Source organism: Dama dama, chromosome X (genome assembly GCF_033118175.1).
Source record: "Dama dama isolate Ldn47 chromosome X, ASM3311817v1, whole genome shotgun sequence".
Lineage (NCBI taxonomy): Eukaryota > Metazoa > Chordata > Mammalia > Artiodactyla > Cervidae > Dama > Dama dama.
Window position 1 is genome coordinate 97254611 of NC_083714.1, and position 25895 is coordinate 97280505.

Here is a 25895-nt window from a genome sequence, read left to right on the forward strand (position 1 = left end):
AGAATCCTTAATTTAGAAAGGAGCTAGAGGCACTGCTTTGAGGAAAATTGTATTCCAATTGAGCTAAAAAGTAAAATAGTTCAGAGAATGATTGCTATTTCAATCTCCTTCCTTCCAAAAAGGTAAATTGGTCAATAGATTTCTAAAGAAGAAAAGACTCTTGTGAGGATTTTTTTTAAAAACTTCTCTCTCTGTTTCTGCTGATGGACTTCTGCCCACCTCACCTGTCTGCTTCTTTTTAGATCCTTTGTGATCCTTCTTGACTTTTAAATACTAGCATGATTTTAAAAACAGCATAATCCAAGATTTCATCTTAATCTTCCTTTTCCTATCATTCTGTCATTCCTACCATATATCCCTGGATGAGATTATCCACTCCAAATGGCTTCAACCATAATCCAAGTGTGTTTTATCAATCACTATTCCTCTCTTGATATGTGGTTTCCTACTTCTACCTGCCTACTGGACTTTCCAGGCTTCCCTGATGGCTCAGCGGTAAAGAATCTACCTACCAATGCAGGAGACATGGGTTCAATCCCTGGGTCGGGAAGATCCCTTAGAGAAGGAAATGGCAACTCACTCCAGTATTCTTGCCTGGGAAGTGCCATGGAGAAAGGAGCCTGGTTGGCTAGAGTCCATGGGGTCACAAAAGAGTTGGACATGACTTAGCGACTAAACAACCCAAAACAAACAAATTGGACTTTCTATGTTTTTACCCAAAGGCAATTTAATGTATTTTAGAGTCAATTTATTTTCTGTCCATTGACTGTCACACACACACACACACACACACACACACACACACACACACACACACACACACACACACACACACACACACAAATATACCCCTGGTCTCTTCATTGCTTTATTTTCACATGGTTCATCTCCATCATTAAGGCTTCGTTTACACATACACTATGTTTAACTGCTTGCCAGGAAGCAATCCCAAAATTTTTTAAACTGTAGAGGAATTTAAGAAATCAAGTAGCCCAATCTTTTCCATTTATAGAGAGGGGCAGTCATCTGCTTAATATCATACAGCAATTTAATGGCAGAACCAGCTTAAAATCCAGGCATCTCACATTCTACCCAGTATCCTTTCCACTACATAATCATGCTCCCACAAACTGTGGAAAGAATGAGATCCCTGCTACTAGCAGTGATTTTTAAAATATACTTTATTTATTTATTTTTGGTTGCAATGGGTCTTTGTTGCTGTGCACAGGCTTCTCTAGTTGCGGTGATCATGGGCTTCTCACTGTGGTGGCTTCTCTTGTCGTGGAGCATAAGCTCTTAGGTAGGTGCATGGACTTCAGTAGTTGCAGCACCTGGGCTCAGCAGTTGTGACTTGGGGGCTTAATTGCTCTGCAGCCTCATATGGAATCTTCCCAGATGAGTGATTGAACCAGTGTCTCTTGCATTGGCAGGCAGATTCTTATCCACTGTACCACCAGGGAAGTCCTAGCAGTGATTTTTATCAGTAAAGAAGATTATCTGTCCATCTGATGTTCCAAAATGGCTACTTATGTGATATTTTTCACCAGGGATTAGATAATTAATTTATGTTCTTTTGCTGTAATAATGGAAAGGATAAACTGAAGAGTGCTGCAAGACAGTGTGGAGTAAGCCTTGCAGTGAAGATAGACTGGTTAAAGGCTAGCTCAGTGCTTGCTTTCATAATAATGTTGTGAGGATTTTGACTCTTTCCTTGCAAAAGTGTTTTCATATGTATTATTTCATTTTAGTCTTCAACAGACCTGGGAGGGACAGAGGTCAGGACTTAATAGTTGATGTTTACAGACGAATAAAATGAGACTGAAAACAGTTCAGTGATTTGCCCAAGATGACCCATCTAGTTAGTGACAAGGCCAGGACTTAGATGTGTGTCTCCTGCTTCCTAGTCTTCTTTCTTTTAGTCTAGATACATAATTCTAGTAGACCTTGAGTGATAACTACAGACCCTGTGAATTGAAATTTATGGATTTCAATATGCTGAAACTGAAACATGCTAAGTTCTAAGCAAGTGACAATCATGGAGATAGAAGTCTTAAAAAGAAGGGGAAAAAGCTCAGTTGCAAGGTGGAACAGAGCAAATGAGTGTTATGTCATAGGTTGACATGTGATCAAGAATCAATCAGCTTCCATTTTCTCAAATTTTCTGCTTTCTAGAAGTGGGAGAAATGCAAACCAAGGAAAAAAAAACAAGTGAACATGATTGAAATGATTTTTGCAGGTCTAAAAATCTTAAAGATTGAAGGTGGTTCCCTATGTGAATCATTTTTCAAGATTCTTTATTTAAAAAAAATCATTGGGCTACTGTTGATTTATAATGTGTTCGTTTCTGCTGTACAGCAAAGTGAATCAGTTATACACATCTAAAGGATTTTTCAAAAGCAGGTTATAAACATAAAAAACTGCAGTTTTATTAAAGAAAAGTCAGGTCAGCATCATATAATGAAGACAGTCCAGGAGGCAAAGAAGAAACGATTGGGGGAGGGAGGAGAGCCTGTGAGAGAAATTTCAGTGGCCTGAAGGGGCACACACAGGCTGAAGTGTGTTGAAGAGGCTGTGACAGGTGAGGAAATGCAAGCAAAGAGTGACAACCTTGTCTGCAGAAAGCTGACTGTGGGAGGAAGGATGTCATGGTGTGTGTTCTTGATGATGAAGAAGAAAGTGCACAAGAAGGCATCGAGAGACTGAACAAGGAAGAACCTTGGAGGGTCCTATGGAGTTGACTGAGTTGTCAAAACTTTCCTTGCTACTGTGAAGCTCTTTAAAAACTCACTGCCTGAATGTGGCTCCAGAGAAAACGTGGTAACTGTGTCCAGGTCAAGACTGAGAAATCAGCCCAAGATTTGATAACAAATTCAAATATTGTGAAGACTACTAGCGTGGGTATTTGGTCTGTTCTAAAAGCTCGGTTCAGACACTACAGCCTCAAGCATGAACAGATGAGCAGAGATGTTCTGGCCCTTGTCTAAAAGCCGATTCTTCCAAAAGGAACAACATTGTTAATTGACCAGCTAGCTTATCAATGGATGCTCTTTCCTGTAGGTTTGTTTAGGAGTGAAAACAATACTGCTAGTCATAAAGTTTGCTGATTCCTGGCTTGGTCATCTCAGTGGGGCAAGTGCAAGGCCGTGCCAGAAACTCCAGATGACTGGAATATACACAAGCACAGTGCTACCCATAAACCATAAACGCCAGCGCTGAGCCAGGGTGCGGCTGAGCCTGGGCAGGGGGCATCCTCAAAGTGCTTCTTTATTTAAACTATGCTCCAGGGCAATGTTTCATAATGACCCCACACACCTAGCTCGCACACACAGAGCAGCCTACTCACACAGCCCCACTGTGTTCCCTGGCGTGCTTGCTTGACTTTCCATCCCTCTAGGCAAGATCCACAAATTAGCAGCTTTGTAACCCTCCCAGGACCCGGTTCTCGGGGCCTTCAGAAGAAAAAGGCAGTCAGAGAAATATGAACGCGCTAATCGGGAAACCAGCATTTCAGCCCACTCAGCCACGCGGGCCATCCACACTAACGACTTTCACCTCCCCTGGCCTTGGCTGGCTGGAGGGGCGGGGAACTCGACAGTGAGGAGGAGGACCAAAGCCGTGGGGGGGGGGGTGCGGGGGGGGGGGGAAAGCTGCTTGAATGAAACAATGTAACAATTGATGTGAAGCCTCGCCTCACTCCCACTCCCCAGCGTTCTTATAGGCGAGGTCCCACTGACTGACACTTCCCATTGCTCCGTTTTCTTGTCCATTACGCACTATCCCTCCGCCTCTCCTTTTCTTTTCTTTTTTCCTCCTTCTCCTTCCCCCCCTCCTCTTCCCCCCTCTCTCCAGCTCCGTGTCATTTCCTCCTTGCGCTCGCTCTCTGCCCGAGCGTCTCCAGCCAGGAGAGTAGGCGGAGCAGGGCGGTGAGGGGTGGCGTAGCGCTGGAGGGCGATGGTGGCGGAGCCGCTGGGGGCGGAGGCAACGTAGCCCCCGCAGAAAAGGAGTCCCGCCGCGCCTGAGCCGAGCGGAGGATGGAGAACCGGCCTGGGTCCTTCCAGTACGTCCCTGTGCAGCTGCAAGGGGGGGCGCCCTGGGGCTTCACCCTTAAGGGGGGTCTGGAGCATTGCGAACCGCTCACGGTGTCTAAGGTAAGAACTGGCTGCTCTGTCCGAGCAGTGCCCAACTTTGAATGGGCGAGCGGGTGTTCGGGCTGCCGCGGGACGCGGCCCTCAGACCAGCTTGGAAACTTGGCCGGAGTTGGGGATGAAAGCCCGCTGCCCCCACCATGGAGCATTAGCTGCACTGGGGGTCTGGCCATCAGCCCCGGCGCCGACACTCCTTCGGGGTGGCGGGAACGCGGGTTGAGAGCGCGGCCGGTCCGGGGCTAGAGCCCCGCGCGCAGACACCCCCGAGAGGGCTCGTGGGCCGCTTCTGCTCCCCAACGTCTGGCGGCTTGCTCCCCTCCGTTGGAGCTGGAGGAAGTGGTAGCTGTTGGGAGTTGCTCCTTGGAAGTTCCCGCGCCCTTGTGGCACAGCGAGGGGCTGAAGGGACAGGCAAGGCGGCTTGGCAGCTTTCTTTGCGGTGTCGACCGCCGGGCCATCCCGCCTGGGCAGATTACTGGGCGAGGGTCCGGTGTGGGAACGGAGATGAGGCGTCGGTGGCTTTCGTCAGCCCCACTTCCCACGGCCGGACGCGCGCACATCCATTCAGCCGGCGGGGCGTTGCGGCTTGGGCTCGGCCTTTCCCTCCCACCGGAGTCCTGCCCCAGCGCCGGCGAGATTTCCTGCACGTTGAGGAGCGTGGAGGAAACTTTTGCGCCATGGAGCGCAGCTGTGCTGGAGCTGCCGCCGCTGCCGCCAGAGTTTGTTTGTTTTAGGAGGCTGTGGTCTGCTGGAAGCCAAGTTGCAGCTGAGGACAGGGGAGAGGTGCTCTCCCGAGCCTTCCAGAACCCCCTGAGCAAGCCATCCCCGAGTAGGGATGAGGGTAGGGGGTGGGGGCCGCCGGGGCTGTAACTGGGAGGAGAGATTTGCAGGACGACTCACCTTGAGGCACCAGATGGCCAAGGGAGTGAACTTCACGAACTTTATTCTGATTTTTTTTTGTTTGTTTTAAGACTGTTTTTGTTTCTCTGAAAAGCCCTTCGCCTTCCAACCCGCTCAAATTGCAGTTGAGGTGGAAAACGTGGATTTGTGCTGGAGAAAGAAAGATGTGGTTTCTCTGCGGGTAACAAATGTCACTTTATTGTTTTGGCTTCTTAACGTAGGTCACATCTTAGGAGGGGGAGGCGAATGGCCCCCGCCACACCCCTGCAGAAAGCTGTGCCCTTTTGCCAGGCCCCAAATTGTTGGTTAACTTGTTAGTGTAGGGGGTTCTTCAGGCCTTGGGGCCACACTGTTAGCAATCCTGGGGAGTTGTCACGGGTTGTGCCTATCACCTTGAGCTGCCTGAGGTATGCTGAGGCAAAACTTTGAGGGGCTGTCAGGGAAAACTGGAATCTTTCACTTCTCCAAACACCAATAACCAGCCCAGATCTTCACCCAGCACCCTTTTTTCTCATACTAGTCATTTATTTCTAACCAGCCAAAGATGACTTTGTCACCTACTGTCATGCCACCCCCCACTCCAGTATTCTCTGGAGAGAGTAATAAGCCTTTTTTTTTTTTTTTTTTAATTTGAACAGTCTCAAACAACCCCTTTGAGGAGGGGAATCCTGGCCTTCAGGACTTTCTTCTAATCAAACTCCTCCTCTCCCTCCATTCCACCAAGGTCAGAACAGTCTATGCAGCCCTCCATGGTCTGGCAGTTCCTCCCTTTCTTTTTATCCTGACACCACATGCAGACTTCCCAGTCTGCCCAGACAACCTGCCTTGAAGGGGTCATTCTCCACCTCTGCCCAGGGCTCACCCATCCTGAGAGGCACCCCAGAGAGTGGTTGCTGCTGTGGCCCTGGGTTGTTTTGTGAGCCAGCACAAACATGGCAGGGGGTGTTACTAAGCACAGGGCAGCCAACAATTTGTGGTCTAGCTGGGGGATTATTTGAGGGTAGATGAGGCTTTCCTTGGCCAAGCTGTTGAGGAAGTGACTCGTGTGTTGAGAGGCAGGGTGCCTTTTAATGATTCCCTTTCTGCTGAAGGTACACTTGACCCCTGTTATATATGAAGGCTCATTATTACACATATTTGGTTATTGCAGGGGGTAAAATCATTTCTCCCATATATTCCAAATAGCTTGACTCCTTACAGGAAAAGCCAGCCTATATATATAACCTGGTTTGTTGTTGTTGTTTAGTGGCTAAGTGGTGTCTGACTCTTACACCCCGGTGGACTGTAGCCCCCCAGGCTCCTCTGTCCATGAGATTTCCCAGGCAAGAATACTGGAGTGGGTTGCCATTTCCTTCTCCAGGGGATCTTCCTGACCTAAGGATCAAACCCATGTCTCCTGCATTGGCAGGTGGATTCTTTTCACTGAGCCACCTGGGAAGCCCATATAACCTGGTTGTGTGTTAGTCACTCAGTCGTGTCTGATTCTCTGCGACTCTATGGACTGTAGCCCGCCAGGCTCCTCTGTCCATGGGATTTTCCAGGCAAGAATACTGGAGTGGTTTGCCATTTTCTTCTCCAGGGGATCTTCCCAATCCAGGGATCACATTACAGGCAAATTATTTACTGTGTGAGCCACCAGGGAAGCCCATATAACCTGGTTAGCCCCTATATTTAAAGGGGCCATGGCAGTTTTGTAAAGTGCAGTAGTTACCTGTATTTTTTTTGTTGCCTAGATAGTATGTGGCATAGTTCATTAATCCCCTTTTAATTTTTCTCCCTTTATGCTTCAGAACGATACAGCTTTCTTCTTGGAAATAGCCTCAGTCTGCACACGTTGGTGGGGATGAGATGGAAGGGTATAGAAAGAGAATTGTATTGGCAGATTGAAAACTTGGGTTCTAATCCTTGCTCTGCCACTCACTAGCCCCAGGATCCTGGGCACATCACTTGCCCTCCCTGGGTTTAGATGTCTCCATGTCTACTGTGAGGTTCAAGTCTTTAAATGAGACTGTGACAGTCTAGTAGCCAGTCTTTTCTGCTGTGCTAGCTTTGACCCTTTTCTTCCTAGAAGGGTTTCTGACTGAGGAAGATGACACTTTGTTCTATTTGCATGCAGTGTTACTGTTTTATAGTGTATTTCCACATCTCTTTTTTTTTCATTAGCCTTCTACAGCCACTAGGTGAGGCAGTCAAGGAAGGTTGTGGAGAAACTGATGGAAAAACTGAGGCTGTGATGCATTGACTGGCATGCATAGATATGTCATATGGTGAGTCAGTGGTAGGCTACAAATCAATCATATTTTCTACTACTTGGAGAGTTTCTTTGTTAAAAATTATTATTTTTATTGAAGTACAGTTGATCTGGGGCTTCACGGGTGGTGCTAGTGGTAAAGAATCCTCCTGCAATGCAGGAGATAAAACAGACGTGGGTTTGATCCTTGGGTCAGGAAGATCCCCTGGAGTAAGAAATGGCAACCCACTCCAGTATTCTTGTCTGGGAAATCCCATGGTCAGAGGAGCCTGCAGACTGCAGTCCATGGGGTCTCAGAGAGTCAGACACGACTGAGCACTCTGCAATAGTATAGTATAGTTGATTTACAATTTTGTGTTAGTTTCAGGTATGCAGCATAGTGATTCTTTTTTTTTTTTAGGTTATATTCCATTATAGACTATTACAAGATAATGAGCATAATTCCCTGTGCTATATAGTACATCCTTGTAGCATATCTATTATATGTATAGTAGTTTGTATCTGTTAATCTCATACTCCTAATTTGTCCCCACCTCCCTATCCACTTTGGTAACCATAAGTTTGTTTTCTATGTCTGTCAGTTTGTTTCTATTTTGTATATAGATTCATTTGTATTATTTTTTAGATTCCACATATATGTGATATATAGTATTTCTTTTTGACTATTTCACTAAGCATAATACTCTCTAGGTCCATACATGTAGCTGCAAATGGCAATATATCATTCTTTTTTATGGCTGAATAGTATTACACACCCCCCCACACATCTTTATCCATTTACCTGTTGATGGAAACTTGGGCTGCTTCCATATCCTGGCTATTGTAAATAGTGGTGCTGTGAACGCTGGTGTGCGTGTATCTTTTCGAATTAATTTTTGTTTTTTCCAGCTATATACCCAGGATTGAAATTGCTGGGTTATATGGTAGTTCTATGCTGTTTTCCATAGTGGCTACACTGATTTACATTCTCACCAACAGGATACAAGGGTTCCCTTTTCTCCACACCCTCTACTTGAAGAGTTTCTTGATTTTTCTGGTGGTACTGCAGTTTGTGAAGAGACATGGGGCAATACCACTGACGGGTATATTCAGTCTTGGCAGCCTCCCACCTCATTGACCCTTTGCATGCCAGCCTGTGGTTCCACAGTAGGTGAGGACTGGGTTGCAGACACTCCCTGGTGAAGTCTAGGCTTAGGAAATAGGAGAGGACTGTTTTGGTCACTCCAAACCACTTATGATGATCTCAGGTCAGGCAGATACAGAGGTAAGGTACCAGAACCATGGTGAGAAATACTGGAGAACCTCCTTTGGTGTCATGGGAAAAAACCCAAAAGAAATTTGGATCTGGTGTGGCATATATTCTTGGAGATGGCTTGTGGAACAGGTGGAGACATCTTGGGAGTGGAGGAGTTTGAGGAAATGTGATTAGTGGGAAAAGAATGCATAGAGTGTGAAAGTGTATTTCATAATTGTTATGGGGGAACATTTGTATCAGGAAATGATCAAGTTGAAGAAGTCATCAATTTCTATATGCTCCAGTGATATCCCTGAAGGAGGGAATTCAACTGTCAAAGTTGTGGAGACTGGTATTGTCTTAACTTCTCTTCACTTCTTTTAATAGTTAAGTGACAAAGAAGAAATGTTTAAAAAAAGACAAACAGCAACCCCTCCCCCAAACAACTATTATTGTTGATTATCCTCTGCATTAAGGAATGGTGTGTGATTTCCTCATACATTGTGGTGTTTCCAAAGAAACATGACCCACTAGAGAATTGGGCCCATGCCTTTGGTTAGCATCTTATACTCTTAATACCTTACTGACGCAGGGAGCCTGTCTGAAAGAAGTGGAGATTCTCTTCTAATCAGATTTGACTATTTGGACTGTTTGCTACCTAGGGCTCTCCCTCTATCCCCTCTACAGTGTAGACAGTCATCCATGAATTAGGCTCCCTGCGCTGGAAAAGATCCACTTTGGGGGATGGGTGACCTTTTCAAGGTTCTGGTGCCAGTGATTATGCATCAAATAGGGCCTCTCAGAGGTCTCAGAGATTCAAACTGTATCCTCCTGTGGTATGTGTATGTGAAAGAGAGAGTTGCTAAGCTGTGTTGTAAGATTCCTATACTCATTTTGAGTTCTTGGAAATGTGCCCAGAGGTTGGCTGAGGGTGGAGACCAGTGTGGGGATGTAGGAAAAGGAGAAGGAGGAGAACTGGGGAGGAGGACAAGACATGGCAGAAACAGACTCATCCTATGTATTTGCCATTTTCTTGGTCCATTTTTGTGACAGTCTCTCTCTGGCACAGTAATGGAAGTGGCCACTAGTTACTTACTGCTTTGAAACAAAGTAGGGTCGGGTGGGGCAATAGCCTGGAGGAGAAAGAAGTTTCACCTCCTCTGCTTAGTGTATACTGATGTTGCTGTATTATTTTATCCTCTTTGGACCCAAGATTTCTATGCCACACGGGGTTAGCCCTACCTGCACCATCTTTATTAGCACAGATGATGTGAGAATAAGTTGGGCAAACCTTAATACTGTGTGGCATCCTTAGCCTAGGAAGAGGGCAGGGCATGCTCTTTAAGTTTTTAGTCTCTCCTTCATCCCCACTGAAGCACACAAAGTGGCAGCTGAGATTTCAAGAGGATGTGGATCAAGTCAGATTGAGGCCTGGCAGTAGATTTGGCTACGACTTTGAGTTCTTGTTGGGTGCACAGGTAGTGTTATGTGAGATGTGATAGTTCTGTGAAACCGTCTTAGTTATGTTGCAGGCTGGACCACCCCCAGGCCAGGGCTTGGCATTCACAAATGGACCTTCATGAGGTCTACTTCTTTGGGAGCTTAGTACACCCTGGTTACTTAGATGAATCCCTTCCTCATCTCTGCTTCTAGAATCAACAAAGATGTCTACTGCCTCAGCTCCCCAACTGTTCTTCTCTCTCAGAAAGTAGGCTTTTGGGTACATGGGGTAGGAATCCATCCAAAGGAAAACAAATCAGGTTGGTGAGAAGTAGTAAAGCAAAGAAAGTGGGTAATATGTCTGCTAACCCTTGGCTGAGCTTTGGCTACACACTGCTTTGGGGCCTGCTGGGCTGTCATAATACAACTAGTAACCTATTGTGATCCACACGTGTGCTCCCTGAAGTTAAAAAAAAGGCCAAGCCTGTTAGAGGCTTTTCCTTCTCTAAAACCTCAGACAGAGAAAATTCAGTTGCAGCTGGAAGACAGTTGAACATTGTCCTTTAAACAGAATTCAAATGATTTTGCCTCTTGCTCTCTCCCATCTCCTCCTAGGACTTGTTTTTAACAGAAAAAAAGAAACTCAGATTTGAGGTTGGTGTTTGTGGAATGATTATCTAGAGGGAACATCACAGTGTTTATAGTTAGGCTCCTTCAGAACCAGAGGGCAAAAAGATGCTGACCTGTCTGAGAAAAGTTAATGAAGAACAGCAGAGATTAAGTCAAGGGCTGCCCTCACTAGCCACACACCCTCCTGCACCCCCACCAAAGGGCAGACTAAACTCAGGCCTACTAACTGAATACTGTTCTTTGAGGTGGCTGGAATCACAGATTCTCAAAGTGAGGAGGATTTTGTGGAAGTCACCTGGTCTTAATTGATCCATGAGCCTCCTATGCAGTATCCCTGAGCTTGTTCTCCTCTGGTCGTGGGGGAGCGCATTTCCTTCTTAGCCAGTCCTGTTCAGTGTTAAAAAAAGTTTTGACTGTAGACAGCTTTTTCTCGTGTTGGGCTGCAATCATTCTCCATCTGCCTACTCTCTGTGGGTTCTAGTTTTGCCTTTTGGGACCACAAAGAGCAAGTTCTCTGACTTAGGACAACCTTTGGTAGGTCTGAAGACAAAGACTATGTCCCTTTGTCTCAGTTTTCTAGGCTAAAGAGCCTTAGCTCTTTTAGCTGTTCTCTATGGGATCTGAGATCCAGCCTCCTGCTCCCACTCTGGATACCCTCCAGCCTGGCCATGTTCCTCTTGAGTTAAGAGAGCCCATAGCTGAATGCAGTAAGTGAGAAGCATCTGACCGAAGTTGAGTCAGACCATTCTTTAAAACAACTGAAGACTGCTTTGGTTCTTTCTGGCATCCATGCCATATGAAGACTCTGTATCAAGCAAAGTGTTTCAGTGGAAGTATCTATGCTGCTGCTAAGCCAAACCTGTCCAAGGCCTCTACATAGGCACCTGCATACGGACAACTACATAAGAGATTTGGGAGGGGCACATCTCTCACTATGTATTTACAGTTGTCTCTAGCCCTGTCCCTAGCCCACGTCAGCCTTGGGAAAAGTGTTCTAAGGGAGATGATAGAGAAGGCATAAGCCCTGACTTCCAGGAGCATATGTTTCTACAAAGAGTTATAGCCAAGGAATTTGTATAATAGAAGAAGGAAGTGGTATTTGCTCAAAAATCAGACCTCCAGAACATCAGATTGTTTGATCTTTAACCAGTTGCTGGCTTTGAATTTGTAGGTATAACCTCTCTGAGCTTAATTTTCCCCTTGTGGAACACATAGGTGTGTTTGAGATTGAAGATGCTGACCGTACATGACATACAAGAAGCCTCCAACTTATAGAAACCCTGGGTAGGAATTTAGACACAGCAGTCTCAAACCCTGTTAGGTTTTTATTTCTGTGCACATTGTCATTGGCACTGGTTGCAACTCTCCTATTGTTGCTGCTATTTCTCTGTTCTGAGGTCTTCTGTCTGTACCTGGAATACCCACGGGAGTCACTCCTGCTGGAGGTCTTGCATCCACAGTCTCATTGCCGCCCCCTCTCCATGTCCTCACATCTACCAGATTGTCACCTGAATTGAGCAAATGTCTTTTCTTGGTACTAAACTCCTGATGGGGGATTGTATTGAAATGGAGCTTAATACTCATTATCACTGAAGGATGAGAGGCTTGGAAAAGAGAGTTAAAGTCTAGGAAACATGTCCCTCTAACACAGTTCTTGATAGTTGCCATGTTCAGAACAGTTCTGGATAGGGCTCTTTGGTCCATAATATATCCCTGATAAAATCACAAAACCTAACCACCATTTTTATAATAGCCTATCTACAGGGAACTGCATTCAAAGCTCCAAATAAGCTTGCTTATTTACAATTGTAGTCTGTCTACAGGGAACTGCATTCAGAGTTTCAAATAAGCTTGCTTATTTACAAAGGTAATTTTGGAAAACAATCTGGAAGTCAGGGATAACAAGTGCTCTAGGTATTTCTGTTACACAGATCTAAGTGGGTTTGGGGATTCTACTACTGTCACTGCCCAGGTGCTCATAGCGTTGGTGCTGGGGCCAGAATTTGTGTGTACATACAGTGTTTGCATTGTTAAGTCTCTCTGAAACTGAACTTCAGGTTTACCGGAGTTATCTTGTAATCAGCAAGTGACCCTTTTTATTAGTTATGTGGGTATCTAGATCACTTTCACTGTTTCTGTGGGGGCAATATTTTGTTTCTTGATGCTTCCCTGAAATATCTGCTTTAGACAGACTTCAATTAAGTCATTAATGAAAAAGTTGAGGTATTATATTTCCCTGCTAAAATTGTGCTCTAAGACCTGGGAATGGGATAGATGTTTGTCTCTTCACACCCCTTCACCCCATCTAGTATAAATAAGCCAAATGGAAAGATTGTCTTAGGCATTAGTTTTCCAAGGGATGATTTGTTCTTCCTCACATCACACTGGCATGTTTGCTTGGGCACATAGCCATCCTGGCTGGGCACCAAAATTGCAAAGATCAAGATGACTTGGTTTCTCAGAGACTAACTGCCCCCACCCCCGCAAGCCCCACTTTGACTTCATCTCTACTCCCTCCTCTTTCAGTGAAAGTCCATGACTATGCCATGCCACAGAACGAACACTGCTTGGTAGCAACAGAGACACATTTTCCATGCATCTAGGCTACCCTTCTTTCATGTCCGGTCTTTGGTTTGCAGTCTCCACCCTCCAGCACCGAGTTGCTTGAGGCCTACATTTGGGACTGTCTCACTCAAGTGCCACTACTTCTTTGTTCATTCATTGGCTTCCCTGCCCACTGTCCAAAACCCAGCTTGTTTTTTTTTTTCTTTTTCTTTTTTGGTCACAGTGGGCCCTTCTTGTATGCTGTACCAGCTCTGTCCCTCTTGGCTCAGCCATGCATCTGGTGTGTGTGGGGGGAGGGGAGAGAAGTTCAGAGTTAAGGCTGATAAAGTTTGACGACACTCAGCAAATTGGTAGCTGGGTCAGGGGGAACTTTTCTCACACTGTGTCTCTCTATCCTGTTTCAGTGGAGGACCGGACCTCTGTTGCATTCCTGATACTCTCTTATCAACTCGCTGAGTAATTTTGGCATGTTACTTCACCTCTTTGTACGCTCCTGTTTCTTCTCAGCCTCTCTGTGGGGCAAGCTTCTGCCTTATTGAAGGGATGCTATGAGCTCCAGGATCTTCTCTCAGAGTTTAGGCTGTGGAGGTGTAAAGGCTGACTGACATTAGGCAGTTCATCCAGGGCTTTGCTTTCCTCTACGCCCCTACTTCCTATCTTTCCACAAATGGCTGTTTCCTGGTTTGTTCTCAGGGACGACATGCCTCATGGTCTGTTAACTTTCACTCAAGTCTTTTAATGTTACATCTGTGAGGAATGCAGGAGGTGGGACTGATTTGACAGGATCAACGGTTAAGCCCAGTGATGGACAGACTCTTTGTGGTGTCTTCTGTCCTCCACTCTAATGCCACTCAGCAGATTCCCAACTGTATGGTCTTCTCTCTTCCTGAGCCCCTGGCAGGGAAGTTTTGAATGGTTCTCCTATACTGCCTTTCATGGTCCATCAGAAATTGATTTTTCTTTGTGGGGAGGAGGTTGGGGGTGAGATGAGGTAAAGCTGGGAGGAAAGCTGGTTCAACTAGTTATTCTGGAATGGTGTTAGAGTCTCGTGGCTTCTGCCCCATCTTTACTTATGAGAGGATGACAAGCTAAAGCCTTATCTTTGTTGGGCTGCCTTGTTGCTTTCCATTTGTGTGTGTATGTGTGTGTGTTTAATGTAAGTGAAAGCTCCTCTACAAACTTCTGTAGGTAGGCTGTTTTTGATGGCATCTTATCTGACTGAGAGGGTGAGTGATGACATTTTGGAGCCTCAGAGGTGAGTATCAGGTCTTGACTCTCATGTTCTTTGAAGGGCTTGACTGAGAGTTTGGAGCTCTGTGTTAATTAGAAATTGTGATCAGGGAGTAGCAAGGCAACAGGCAGAAAGTGGATCAGGCAAGGATTTGGATACACTACTTGTGTGCTTATGCCTCATTGGATGGAGGTAATGCATTTTGGTTGGATCTCAGCAACCTCTTGAAACAAAACGGGCAATCCAGGCCTAGATATGGTAGGATAGGAGGCATAGTGAACCTGCTGTGTGGTAAATACTGCTACTTTTAGGAGTTTTACATATATTCTTATCTAATTTTACAGTAACTCTTTGAGGTAGATATTGATCTCCCCATTGTGCAGATGAGGGGACTGAGGCTCAGGAGAAATTAAGGGATAGACTTCACATGGAAAAACTGACCTTCAAATTGACTCCTGTCTGACTTCACATCCCAAGCTGTTTACATAAGTGAGAGAGAAGAACTAGGTAAGAGTATGATGGGGGAAGCTGGGGAAAGAGATAGGGAAAGAGAAAAAAAAACGAAAGAAATGTAATCTGCTGCAAAAACTGGTAATGTTACCGATACATGCCCCTCAGGGGTCAGGATCAAAGGAAAGGTATTGTTTTATTTTGTTCTAAATCTCAAATCAGAGTAAGAAGTATAAGCTTGGATTTAGAAGCCCGAAGTTCAGTCTTAGATTTGCCATTCAATATTTGTGCCTCCCTGGGCATGTCATTTTCCTTTCTGTGTCTCCATTTCCTCACCTGCAAAATAAAATAATAAAATTCACACTTTTTTCCAGTAGGGAGGGAAATTGAGTTTATCCTTTATCTCATATAAATACTAGATGTGTATGCAATTTAAGAAGAAAGGAAAAGCATTCCACAGATTATTTATTTATTTATAATAATTTATTAAACAGAAATTTTCTTAAGGGAATTCTGAACTTAAACAATGAAGTGTATGAAGTTACCAAATCTTTGGAAGTTGTATGAAATGGCAGGACATCTTTAATGTGATGTTTGCTGCTGGCAGACATTGGAAGACCAGACATGATTTCTGGCTAATGTTTCAAGAGACAGCAATTTGAAAGGTGATGCTAAGCCTTGTTTGGCTCCTACCTAAGAGCTCTCAGTTAAGCCTCCAATCAATCAATCAGTCCACCAGTCAACACGTATTTGTTGAGTACTTTGTAAAGTGCTAGAGAATATAAGAGATAGTCACCATGGAAGACCTGTTCCATGGAAATGACTGTTTTGTTGAAGAGAGACATAACCGCAAGCCTAGGGAACAAGAACCTTACTTTAAGTGCTAAAACCATGGGCTAGGTTCTAAGAGCAACATTTTCAAAAACTTTATTGAAGTATAGTTGATTTACAATGTGTTAATTTCTACTATACAGCAAAGTGATTCAGTTGTATGTATATATACATTCTTTTCATATTCTTTTCCATTATGGTTTATCACAGGATATTGATTATAATTCCCTGTGCTATACAGTAGAAGCTTGTTGTTTATCCATTCTATATATAATAGCTTGCATCTGCTAACCCCAACTTCTCACTTCATCTGTTCCCCAACCCCCCCCAACCCCGGCAACCTCGAGTCTGTTCTCTATGTCTGTAGGTAAGATCAACGTTTGTTCAGTGAGAAGAGATTTCATTGTAGGCTGATGTGGTTGGGAGCTTTGTGGAAAAAGGAAGAATTGAAGCTAGGTCTTCAGGGCTATATAGGATTTAGGTAGGCTGGGGAGGAAGAAAGGCATTCATTCTAGTTAGTACAAGTGCTGCATGTTCTATGGACACAGACAAATGACAGGCCAGTTGGTTCACCCTACAGTGAACTAAGAATATGAGCTCCTCAGGATCTGGGTATGTGTGGTTTGTTCATTTATTCACTTGTTAATTCATGCATTAAATTTATTGAGTGCCTGTTCTAGGAGCTGAGCTATTTTCCCTATGGCCTGTGAAACCAGCACAGAACCCCATAAATGTCACTTTTATTTGTTTTCTATTAATATTTTCATAGTACATATCTTGAGCCAGGCACTGGTTTTCTATCTTAATACATATTAGCTCCTTTATTAACCCCGTTTGTACAGATGAGGAAATTGAAGCATAGAGAGGTTAAGTAACTTGCACACTGTCTTACTGCCTGTGTGGCTGATAAGTGGATCAGTGGAGATACCCTTGATTGTTATCTAGTAATGAGATATAAAGGTGAATGGATTTGAGTCAGTTATTCTGAAGCACCCAGAACATCAGACTGTGGGGTGGACTCAGGTTGGAAGTACATACCCATTTTGTTGGGTTTTTTTTGGAAGATTACTGTTAATGTGTTTAAAAAAAAAAAAAAAAAAAGCACCTAACACAGTACCGGAGAAGGCAATGGCAACCCACTCCAGTACTCTTGTCTGGAAAATCCCATGGAAGGAGGAGCCTGGTAGGCTGCAGTCCATGGGGTGGTGAAGAGTCAGACACGACTGAGCGACTTCACTTTCACTTTCATGCCTTGGAGAAGGAAATGGCAACCCACTCCAGTGTTCTTGCCTGGAGAATCTCAGGGACAGTGGAGCCTGGTGGGCTGCCGTCTATGGGGTCGCACAGAATCGGGCATGACTGAAACGACTTAGCAGCAGCAGTGGCAGCAGCAGCAACACAGTACCACAGCCATATATGTGTTTCCACGAGGAAAGACCTACACTGAACAACTCGAGGGGGCATTTTAAAGGAATCAGTTATCTTGGCAACACGCTGACTGTTGTTAATACATTAGCAAGTTGCCAGAGGTAGTGGTAATATATAACACTGAAATCTGGAGAAATGAGGGACAGGCAGGAGTTGAGATAAATCCAATATTTCTGGAGATTGGGAGGGCTAACTGGGTTTAGTTCAGTTTTGGATCTTCTGAGACTTTAGGATTATCAAGGTAAGGTGTTCCATAGGCAGTTCAGGAAAAAAAAGATTTGTTTATTTAAGGCCACTGGTCAGTTAAAACAACAAATTATTGTTTCAGGAACATAATGATTAACACAGATGATTTACTAATCTGCTGATTGTTGTGGAAATGAGTGAATTGCCAGACAATCTCATGCCCCAACAGACATTGGAACAGGCCAGCATTGTTATTTAATGGGCTTTTCTGGTCATAGTTTGGTCTTGCTATCTCCTCCAATCTGCAGGCTGCCTAGTCACCTGAGGTATTACTGGCTGCAGTTCTTTCTGCCTAACCGAGTGTTTTCAAGTGATGGGGAAGTCCAGCAATCGAACAAACAAAAAAGAGAAGAAATTCAAAATACGAAAATTTAGACTTGAAGCTGGAAATGTTAAAAGGTTCGAGGCTGTTAGAAAACATCAGTTGTCTTGCCAACTTGTTTAAGGATTGTGTTCTGTATATGAAAAGTAAAATGTGTGGGCTTAATAAGACAAACTCCACTGGAGTTTCAAGTCTGAATTGCATTTTTGATGTCAGTGGTTTTATGCTCCCTACATAGTGGAGTATTATTAATCTGTAAATATCATTGTTCATATTTCTGCAGTAGCAAGGGTTCTTAAAATGTGATCTTTGAAAAAACATTATTAAACTTGCAAGTATGATTTGTTTTTAGTGGTGTCTTCACTGTACTTTCATCCTGAGTTTTACATTAAAATAAAAAGGAGGTAGGGATGTATTTCACAAATTCATTGCTGCAAATCTGGCTAGAAAACAGCACTTTATTATTAAGAGACTTTTGCATATTTGGAGTGATTATCTAACCCGATGCCCTGTATACTTACAGAAAATTCTCAGGAAAGGTTAACTTTGTGTACAGGTGGGTGTGCCAGTCCCTCGCCTACCTCCATTCTTCTCAGCTTTGCTTTCTATATCTGTAATTTGTTTTTTGCTTTTCTGTGTGATGAAAAACTGAAATTCGGAATGTTGTAAAGATGCTTGTGCCATGGAACTTGGTCTCTTCACTCTCCTTTCCTTCCTCCTTGTATACAAAACTCATTTCACACTAAAAATCTCATGGGCACATGGGTTCCTTTACCTAACTCTTCTCTCTGGCCAGGTAAAATAGCTTGTAATTTATATTTGAAACTGATTTGAATATCTAACTGCTGGGGGTATTTTTGTGACTACCCAAGTGCTCTGGCTTTTACAAGAGCCAGCTTGCCAATTTCTCTCTGCTGTATGAGGTCTGGTGGGAGGATGATACTCTCCCTCTCTGGATGTAAAGGGTTAAATATGTAATTTTCATGTTTTCCCATGCCTTTGGCTGGAGAAATACACAGTGTTCTGCAACCTGCCCAGGCCCTGCACATACTGTATCTGCTTAAAGAAGGCTTTGGCTCTTAGCCCTTCTCAGCTGCATTAGGGTTCAGGTTTCATCCTTCTCCCCTTCCAGCCACTAATAAAAGCCAAAAGAATTAAGGATCAGGGAGAGTTAATTCCCACTGCTAAGACCCAGGTGGGGCCCTTCCACCTCCCATCCCGTCTTCTAGGTTAGATCTCTAATTTAGGGCTGAGCTCTAGTCTAAGCCTGTATGTGACAGTGATCTGGAACAGGCCACAGAAAAGCACTTGACGATCAGGTTTTGCCTTGTGCTGGCATATCTCTCTCTCCCTCTCTCTTTCCTCCCCTCCCTCCCTCCCTCCCTCTCTTCCCCCCTCTCCCCGCTTCCTTTCTCCCTATCTCCCATCTCCCTCTTTCCCCATGCAGCAACTCTATTTGGATATTAGAAAAGATGAGGGGTCAAGCCAACCAATGCTATTACAGAGATGGAAATGATGTATCATTGTTCCTTTCTTCTAAACTAGGAGTTTGGGATGAAGCTTCTACTTTTTTTTTTTAATTCCCTGACCCAACCTCAGTACAACATTAGGAATCTCATTCAGAATAAGAAATGTCATTGATATCTCACCCAACTTAAAAGAGATGCATAGTAATGAGCTCTAAAATAGTGAGCTCAGTCAGAGAGGGCAACTTTGAAGGAGGATCTTGCAAGAACTGGGATAGGCAGGAAGAAGCTTCCTTCTGAAACAACTACACTATTGTAGTTGCCTCCTCAATGGTTTCCCTCCCTTTGACCACCCCCGCCCACTTAAAATTATTTACTATTTCCCTATTACCTCCAAAATAGAGCCCAAACTACTTTAGCCTGGTGTAGGGACTATTGTCCACTGGGCTCAAGTTTTACTTTCTAGCACTCCTTCCAGGACACAGATTTTCAGACAGAGTGATTTCCTTTCCACCCCACCCCCCACCCCCAGCACAGCCAGGAAGTTCTGGCCTCCAAATTTCCCATCCTGATGTTCCTTGAGTGACTTACTGGCCACTCAGAAGACCTACTCCCCTCCCCTCCCTTTTGGGCTTCAAGCCCTACTCAAGGACATCATTTCAGTCTGCTTTTGGTGGGGAAAGTCTCTCCCTTTTTGAAATCCTGGACCTCTGATTTTCTAGTAGAAATCTTTGACTGTCCTGTGTCCAGTTTGCTAGACCCAAATCTTCTAGAGGACAATGGCTATGTCCCCTGTATCTTTACTGTTTTCAGCACAGAGCAGGGTAGACTCTCCATAATGATTTGCTGGAAGAGTCAAGTAAAACTTTTGTACTGAATAACTGGTTATGTTCCCCTTTCTTTCCTTTTTTTTGGTTATGTTCCCCTTTCTTATCCTCATTCCAAATGAGAAAGAGGAAATGACTTGAAGAGCTGAATATACTAGCTGAGTTTTCCAGTCTCTCTGTGACACCTAGTAACTGGGGTGAGCCTTGGATCACACACACACACGTGAACTCAGGACAGAGGGAACAAATCGAAGAAAATAGTGGTACATGTGAACATGGAGAGGGATCCCAGACACAACCCTGGATGAGAAGGGAGAGGGCAGCAGTGGAGGCTAGGGCCATCTAACTGCTTGTCCAAGACCTGCCTGCAGTTGGGTTTGCTATGGTTGGGTTTCTTGCCACTGCAGCTCGTGTGCATGAGCTGTGTTCCTGAGGCTCGCCTGTGGGAGCGGCCTGCTGGCTGATGATTACAGCATTCCCTTGCTGTTGGGAAACGTTGCTGTGAGACTCTTAAAAGAGCAGCCACCCCTCTTGTTGCTATGTGTTCAGGAAGGGTAGACTGTGAGTCTTCGGCCTGACTCAAGTGTTTCATTGCTTCAACTGAAAGGAGATGGCTTTATGTGAACCTACTCTGTGTGTGTTTGTGTGTGTGTGTATTTTCACTTTTGCTTAAGCAAGCCCTAACGCGTTCTGTCTGACTAGCCTTGGGTATGAGTCACCGTCTGGTATTTATACCCAGTGCCTTTTCTCACTGTTTTATTCAAAGCTGAGAATGCTGAAAAGAGCCAAAGGAACCTTCTCCATCCTCCTTCCAAATGGGGTCTCATCTAATTGGCAGCTGTTTCTGTGGAAGTCAATTAGGTTATGTTAAGGCACTAAAGGAAACACATTGAAGCTCACACTGGCACTACTGTGACAGTTTAAGGTACACTGTGGGGGCTTCTCTTAATTTGGTCCTGCCCAGACTATAGCTGGAGAGTTTGGTCTCTGGAGCAAAGTTTAGGAACAGGCCTCCAAAGGGACCCCCCAGGGAAATGTTTGTCCCTATCAGGATCACATAGTAAGTTTGCAAGGAGTACGAGAATCTGAGAAAGTTTAGAGGAGGTAATTCAGTCTTTGCAGGCATTGGTGGGAGAAACAATGTTAGCATGCTCCTCACTGCTGTTCCCGTTAAGGTTCTTCCAAAGTTGACAGTTTTGTCTTGGGAGCGTGCTCCTAGAGTGTGGGAATGGTAACCCCATCAGGGGCACTGTAGTTATCAAAAGGACAGAGCCTCAGAGAGGAAGGACATGACTGCTAGCATGGTCATTTGGAGGCCAGGCAGCCAGTAAATCATTTGAGAATGAATTAAAAGTTCAAAGGGCAGGCGGGAATGCTTTGGGTGACCTCATAGGTGCTTGAAAAATCAAAGGGATAGCTGGTGTGCTTTTATTTTTTGAGGGCTGGTTCGAAGGAGCAAGGGAATAGAAGTACACAGTAGGAAATTGGCTTTCTGTTTTCATGTGCTTGGGAGCCTTAACTCTGGGCTAGGGATGATCAAAGCTACCATGATTAAATGCCAATTACGTTCTGGGAATTTTATGTGCACAATCTCTAATCTTCTCATCACTTCTCTAAATTAACTGATAGAACTCCTGTTTTACATATGAAAAAAAAATGAGGCTCAGAGAGGCCAAACAACATTCTCAAAGTAACAGGGCCAGAAAGTGGTAGAGCTGTGGTTTGAACCCAACTTGGCCTGACCACAAATTCTATGCTTATCCCACTATAGTTTGGAATTTTGTTTCTAATCCTCTTTTTGTGCCTCATGTTCTCTAATACCAATATTAACTATTCCTCTGCCTATGTCCTGTGTACCATATCATTGGAGAAGTGGAGGGTCATACAAACCAGTCATTCCCAAACTTTCCTAGGAAGTTTTTAAATATGTGGATTACACTCTCAGGATTAAATAATACGGTGTATGAGATATACTTAATAGTGTCCCTATTCTGTGCTGTGCTTAGTCGCTCAGTCGTGTCCAACTCTTTGCAACCCCATGGAGTGTAGCCACCCACCCCCGCCCCAGGCTCCTCTGTCCATGAAGATTCTCCAGGCAAGAATACCAGAGTGGATTGCCATGCCCTCCTCCAGAGGATCTTCCCGACCCAAGGATCAAACCCAGGTTTCCCACCTTGCAGTGATTTCTTTACTGTCTGAGCCACCAGGGAAGCCCAAGAATACTGGAGTGGGTAGCCTATCCCTTCTCCTGGGGATCTTCCCGATCCAAGAATTGAACCGGGGCATCCTGCATTGCAGGCAGATTCTTTAGTAGCTGAGCTACCAGGGAAGCCACCATCCCTATTCTGAGACAGAAATTGCAGTTTAGAGAATTTCCATGATCCACTGGACCAGTAAGTAGCAGAGCTGGTATTCAAATTTTGGATTTTAGAGTGACTATTCTTCCTAATGTCTGTGGTGCCTCTCACTCTGGGACAAGGTGAGTGATAAACAGAAAACTCTTCAACTGTCTGATAGACAATGTCTACTTGAACAATCTTTCTCTTTTTAAATCACAAACCCCAATATATCTAAAGCGGAACTTGTTATCTTCCCCTTGCCAAACAGGCTCTGTCCTTGGCCTCCTGCCTCCTACTCAGCTAGCATTGAAATCTTGGAGTCACTGCTTATTCATCCCCCATATCCAATCCATCACCACATACTGCCAGTCCTTTTTCCTTCAAAATAGCCCTCTTATCTACTCCCTTCCTTTCAATTCCTGTGACTCCCACCCTCTTCCAAGCCCTTATTTATTTCTGGACTTCTGGATTCCTGGCTAGCTTTCCCACCTCTAGGCTCACCCATTTAAATTTTACCCTCTAAGTCACTTCCTCTATCTGAAAATTTTAATTTCCCTATCTGTACAGAGAATAAGCTGAACTGGCAGGTTGATCTCTGCAGTTCTTTCCAGCTCTGACATTCTAGACGAGCAAACTATCATTGACACTCCTGTACTGCCCTCTCACTTGAATAGTTGCTCTGGTTCCATTCTCCTAGCCTTGCATAAATCTTTCCTCCATATTGTTCCTAGAGTCTTTATGTGAAATCAACTTACAGTTGAAAGAGGCATTTCAAGTTGGCCAACATTCACCCACCGCCTTACTACCGTTTATGACGCCCTTGAATTTGGCTGACCAGGCTGTGCCTGAACCCTCCTGTTAATAGTAAAAACTTTCTCATGAGCCAGCCCTTTGCATTGTTGGGTAGCTACAGTTGTAAAATTCTCCTACCACAAATTGACAACAGTTAGTTGGCCTTTATGGCACTCTATTATTCAAAAACTTCAGTTTTGTTTAAGTACCAACCCTTCAAATTTGGCAACCCAAGTTCTCCATAATATAGTTTCTACCTTCTCTCCTAGCCTTACATCCTCTATACTTCCTTTGTATTTCTTCCAAATAAAAAAAAGGCTAATATTTATTGCACACTTACTGGATGCTAGACACTGTTCTCAGTCATTTTACATGTTTTATCTTATTTAATCCATATAGCAACCATATAAATTCTTATTGTTCTCCCCCATTTTGCAGAGGAGGAAAATGAGGCATATAGAATTCTAAATGATTTACCCAGAGTCTCACAGGTAGGACCTCACAGGTGGTACTAGTGGCAAAGAACCCATCTGCCAATGCAAGAGACGTAAGAGACGTGGGTTCCATCCCTGGGTCCAGAAGATCCCCTGGAGAAGGGCGTGGCAACCCACTCCAATATTCATACCTGGAGAATCCCATGGACAGAGGAGCCTGGCGGGCTACAGTCCATAGGGTCGCAAAGAGTTGGACACACTGAGCGACTTAGCACACGCACACGCACAGCTAGTAGATAGTAGAGCTAGAATGTTAATCCAAAAAGGCTGTCTTGAGAACACATGTCTGTAATCCCTGCCATACACAGTAAGCCCCAAATATGACAACTCACAATTTCCTACACATACTCATTGCTTTGTTCATCATCATCTTTCAGTGTCTTCCTAGTCCTATCTACCTGAATAAATCTTGCCTATTCTTTGAGGCTCAACACAAATTACGCTTGCTTTTTGGTGCCATTCTACTCTTACATCCCTCCATTCTTCTTCCATTTTTCTTCCCACAAAATCTTTACAGTTTTCTTTACCTCTCTGCTAGAGCTCACCATGTTCTTTCTAATTAGCAGTGTGAACCTGTTTTATATTACTCAGGGAGATTTTTTTTCATATTTTAAGTTTATATGAACCTTTGCTTTCTGAATCTGATTTCTTTCTTAGGCTCAAAATTTAATTTCTCTCATTGCCCTGTGATTTGTACATTTGTTCCCAAAAAATGGCAACCCACTCCAGTATTCTTGCCTGGAGAATCCCATGGTTGGAGGAGCCTGGTAGGCTACAGTCCACGGGGTCGCAAAGAGTCGGACACAACTGAGCGACTTCACTTTCACCATTAGTGACCGGGACAAGAAAGCCAAACAGTTCAAGCATTGCCATCTGTAGTAATATTGTATAGTATGTATTGCATAGTAATTTACATATGCATTATTTTATATATACATTTATAAAATGCAATATAAAATTTATATATTTACAATTTCATATTATAATATTAATTATATATTGTGATATTAAATATTTATTTTAACTAAGAGCTGAATGAAGAACAACCTAAAAATGAAGGAGGAATTTTCTTAGAGCCTCTGTCCCCAAATATGACTGCCTTAATATTTATTACTTCTCATTTTCCCTCTTCCTTCCTAGCCCTTAATATTTATTGCTGTGCTGTCTACAAACTAATATAAATTTTGCTTTTTTATGTCAATGGATAGGTAGATAGAAGGATAGATACTTTACTGATTGATCTAGAGATTATGAGTGTGTGTGTGTGAAATTTAGGGGGAGTAGGTGGTAGTAGTTGTTGTTGGGTGGTTGGATGGAGGTGGTTCTTTGGGAATAGAAAGGTTCTTTGTCTTCTGTGCTAAGAAAAAATCCTTAATTTTTTTCCCACAGTTTTATTGAGATATGATTGACAAGTAAAGTTGCACATATTTGAAGTGTGCAATGTGATAATTTGATATACTTTTTTTTGGTGAGAACCCTTAAGATCTACTCTCTCAGCAAATTTTATCTATGCAATACAGTGTTATTAACTATAGTCACAATGCTGTACATTAGATTCTTAGAACTGATTTATCTTATATCTGAAATTTTGAACCACTTGACCAACATCACATTTCTTGCACCCCGTATCCTTTGTCAGTGACCATTCTACTTTCTGTTTCTATGAGTTTGACTTTTATTTTTAGATTCTACATATAAATGATACCAGGCAGAATTTGTCTTTCTTTGTCTGGCTTGTTTCACTTGGTATAATGCCCTCCAAGTTCATCCATGTTCTCATGACACTTAGTTTATCCATTTATCTGTCAATGAACATTTAGGTTGTTTCCATATCTTAGCTATTGTGGTTAATGCTTCAGTGAACATGGGAGTGCAGATACTCTATGAAATATTGACCATATTTCCTTCAGATATATTCCCAGAAGTGGAGACCATATGGTAGTTCTGTTTTTACTTTTTCTGAGGAACCTTCATAATGTTTTCTGTAATGGCTGCACCAATTTGTATTCCCACTAACAGTACCCAAGGGTTCCCGTTTCTCCATATCATTGCCAACATTTGCTATTTCTTGTCGTACATTTTCATGTAATCTGCTGGTCCTTTGTATTTCAGGTCCTTTGCCCATTTTAAATTAGGTTGTTTTTTATTTTTCTATTGAGCTGTTTGAGTTCTTTATACATTTTAGATATTAACCCATTATCAGGTATATGGTTTGCAAATATTTTCTCCTACTCTGTAGATTGCTTTTTAACTTTGTTGTTGATTCTCTTTGCCGTGCAGAAGCTTTTTAGTTTGATATAATCCCAC

At 43.6% G+C, this 25895-nt stretch overlaps 1 protein-coding gene across 1 annotated transcript in view; it reads left to right on the forward strand.

The window, feature by feature from the left end:
• Positions 1-3958: 3958 nt before the first annotated feature.
• Positions 3959-25895, forward strand: part of SHROOM4 (shroom family member 4) — a 241808-nt gene continuing 219871 nt past the window's right edge. Inside the window, exon 1 of the mRNA XM_061137900.1 lies at positions 3959-4148. Within this exon, the coding sequence (XP_060993883.1) occupies positions 4032-4148 (117 nt within the window). The 5' untranslated portion in view covers positions 3959-4031. The remainder of the gene's footprint in view (positions 4149-25895) is intronic.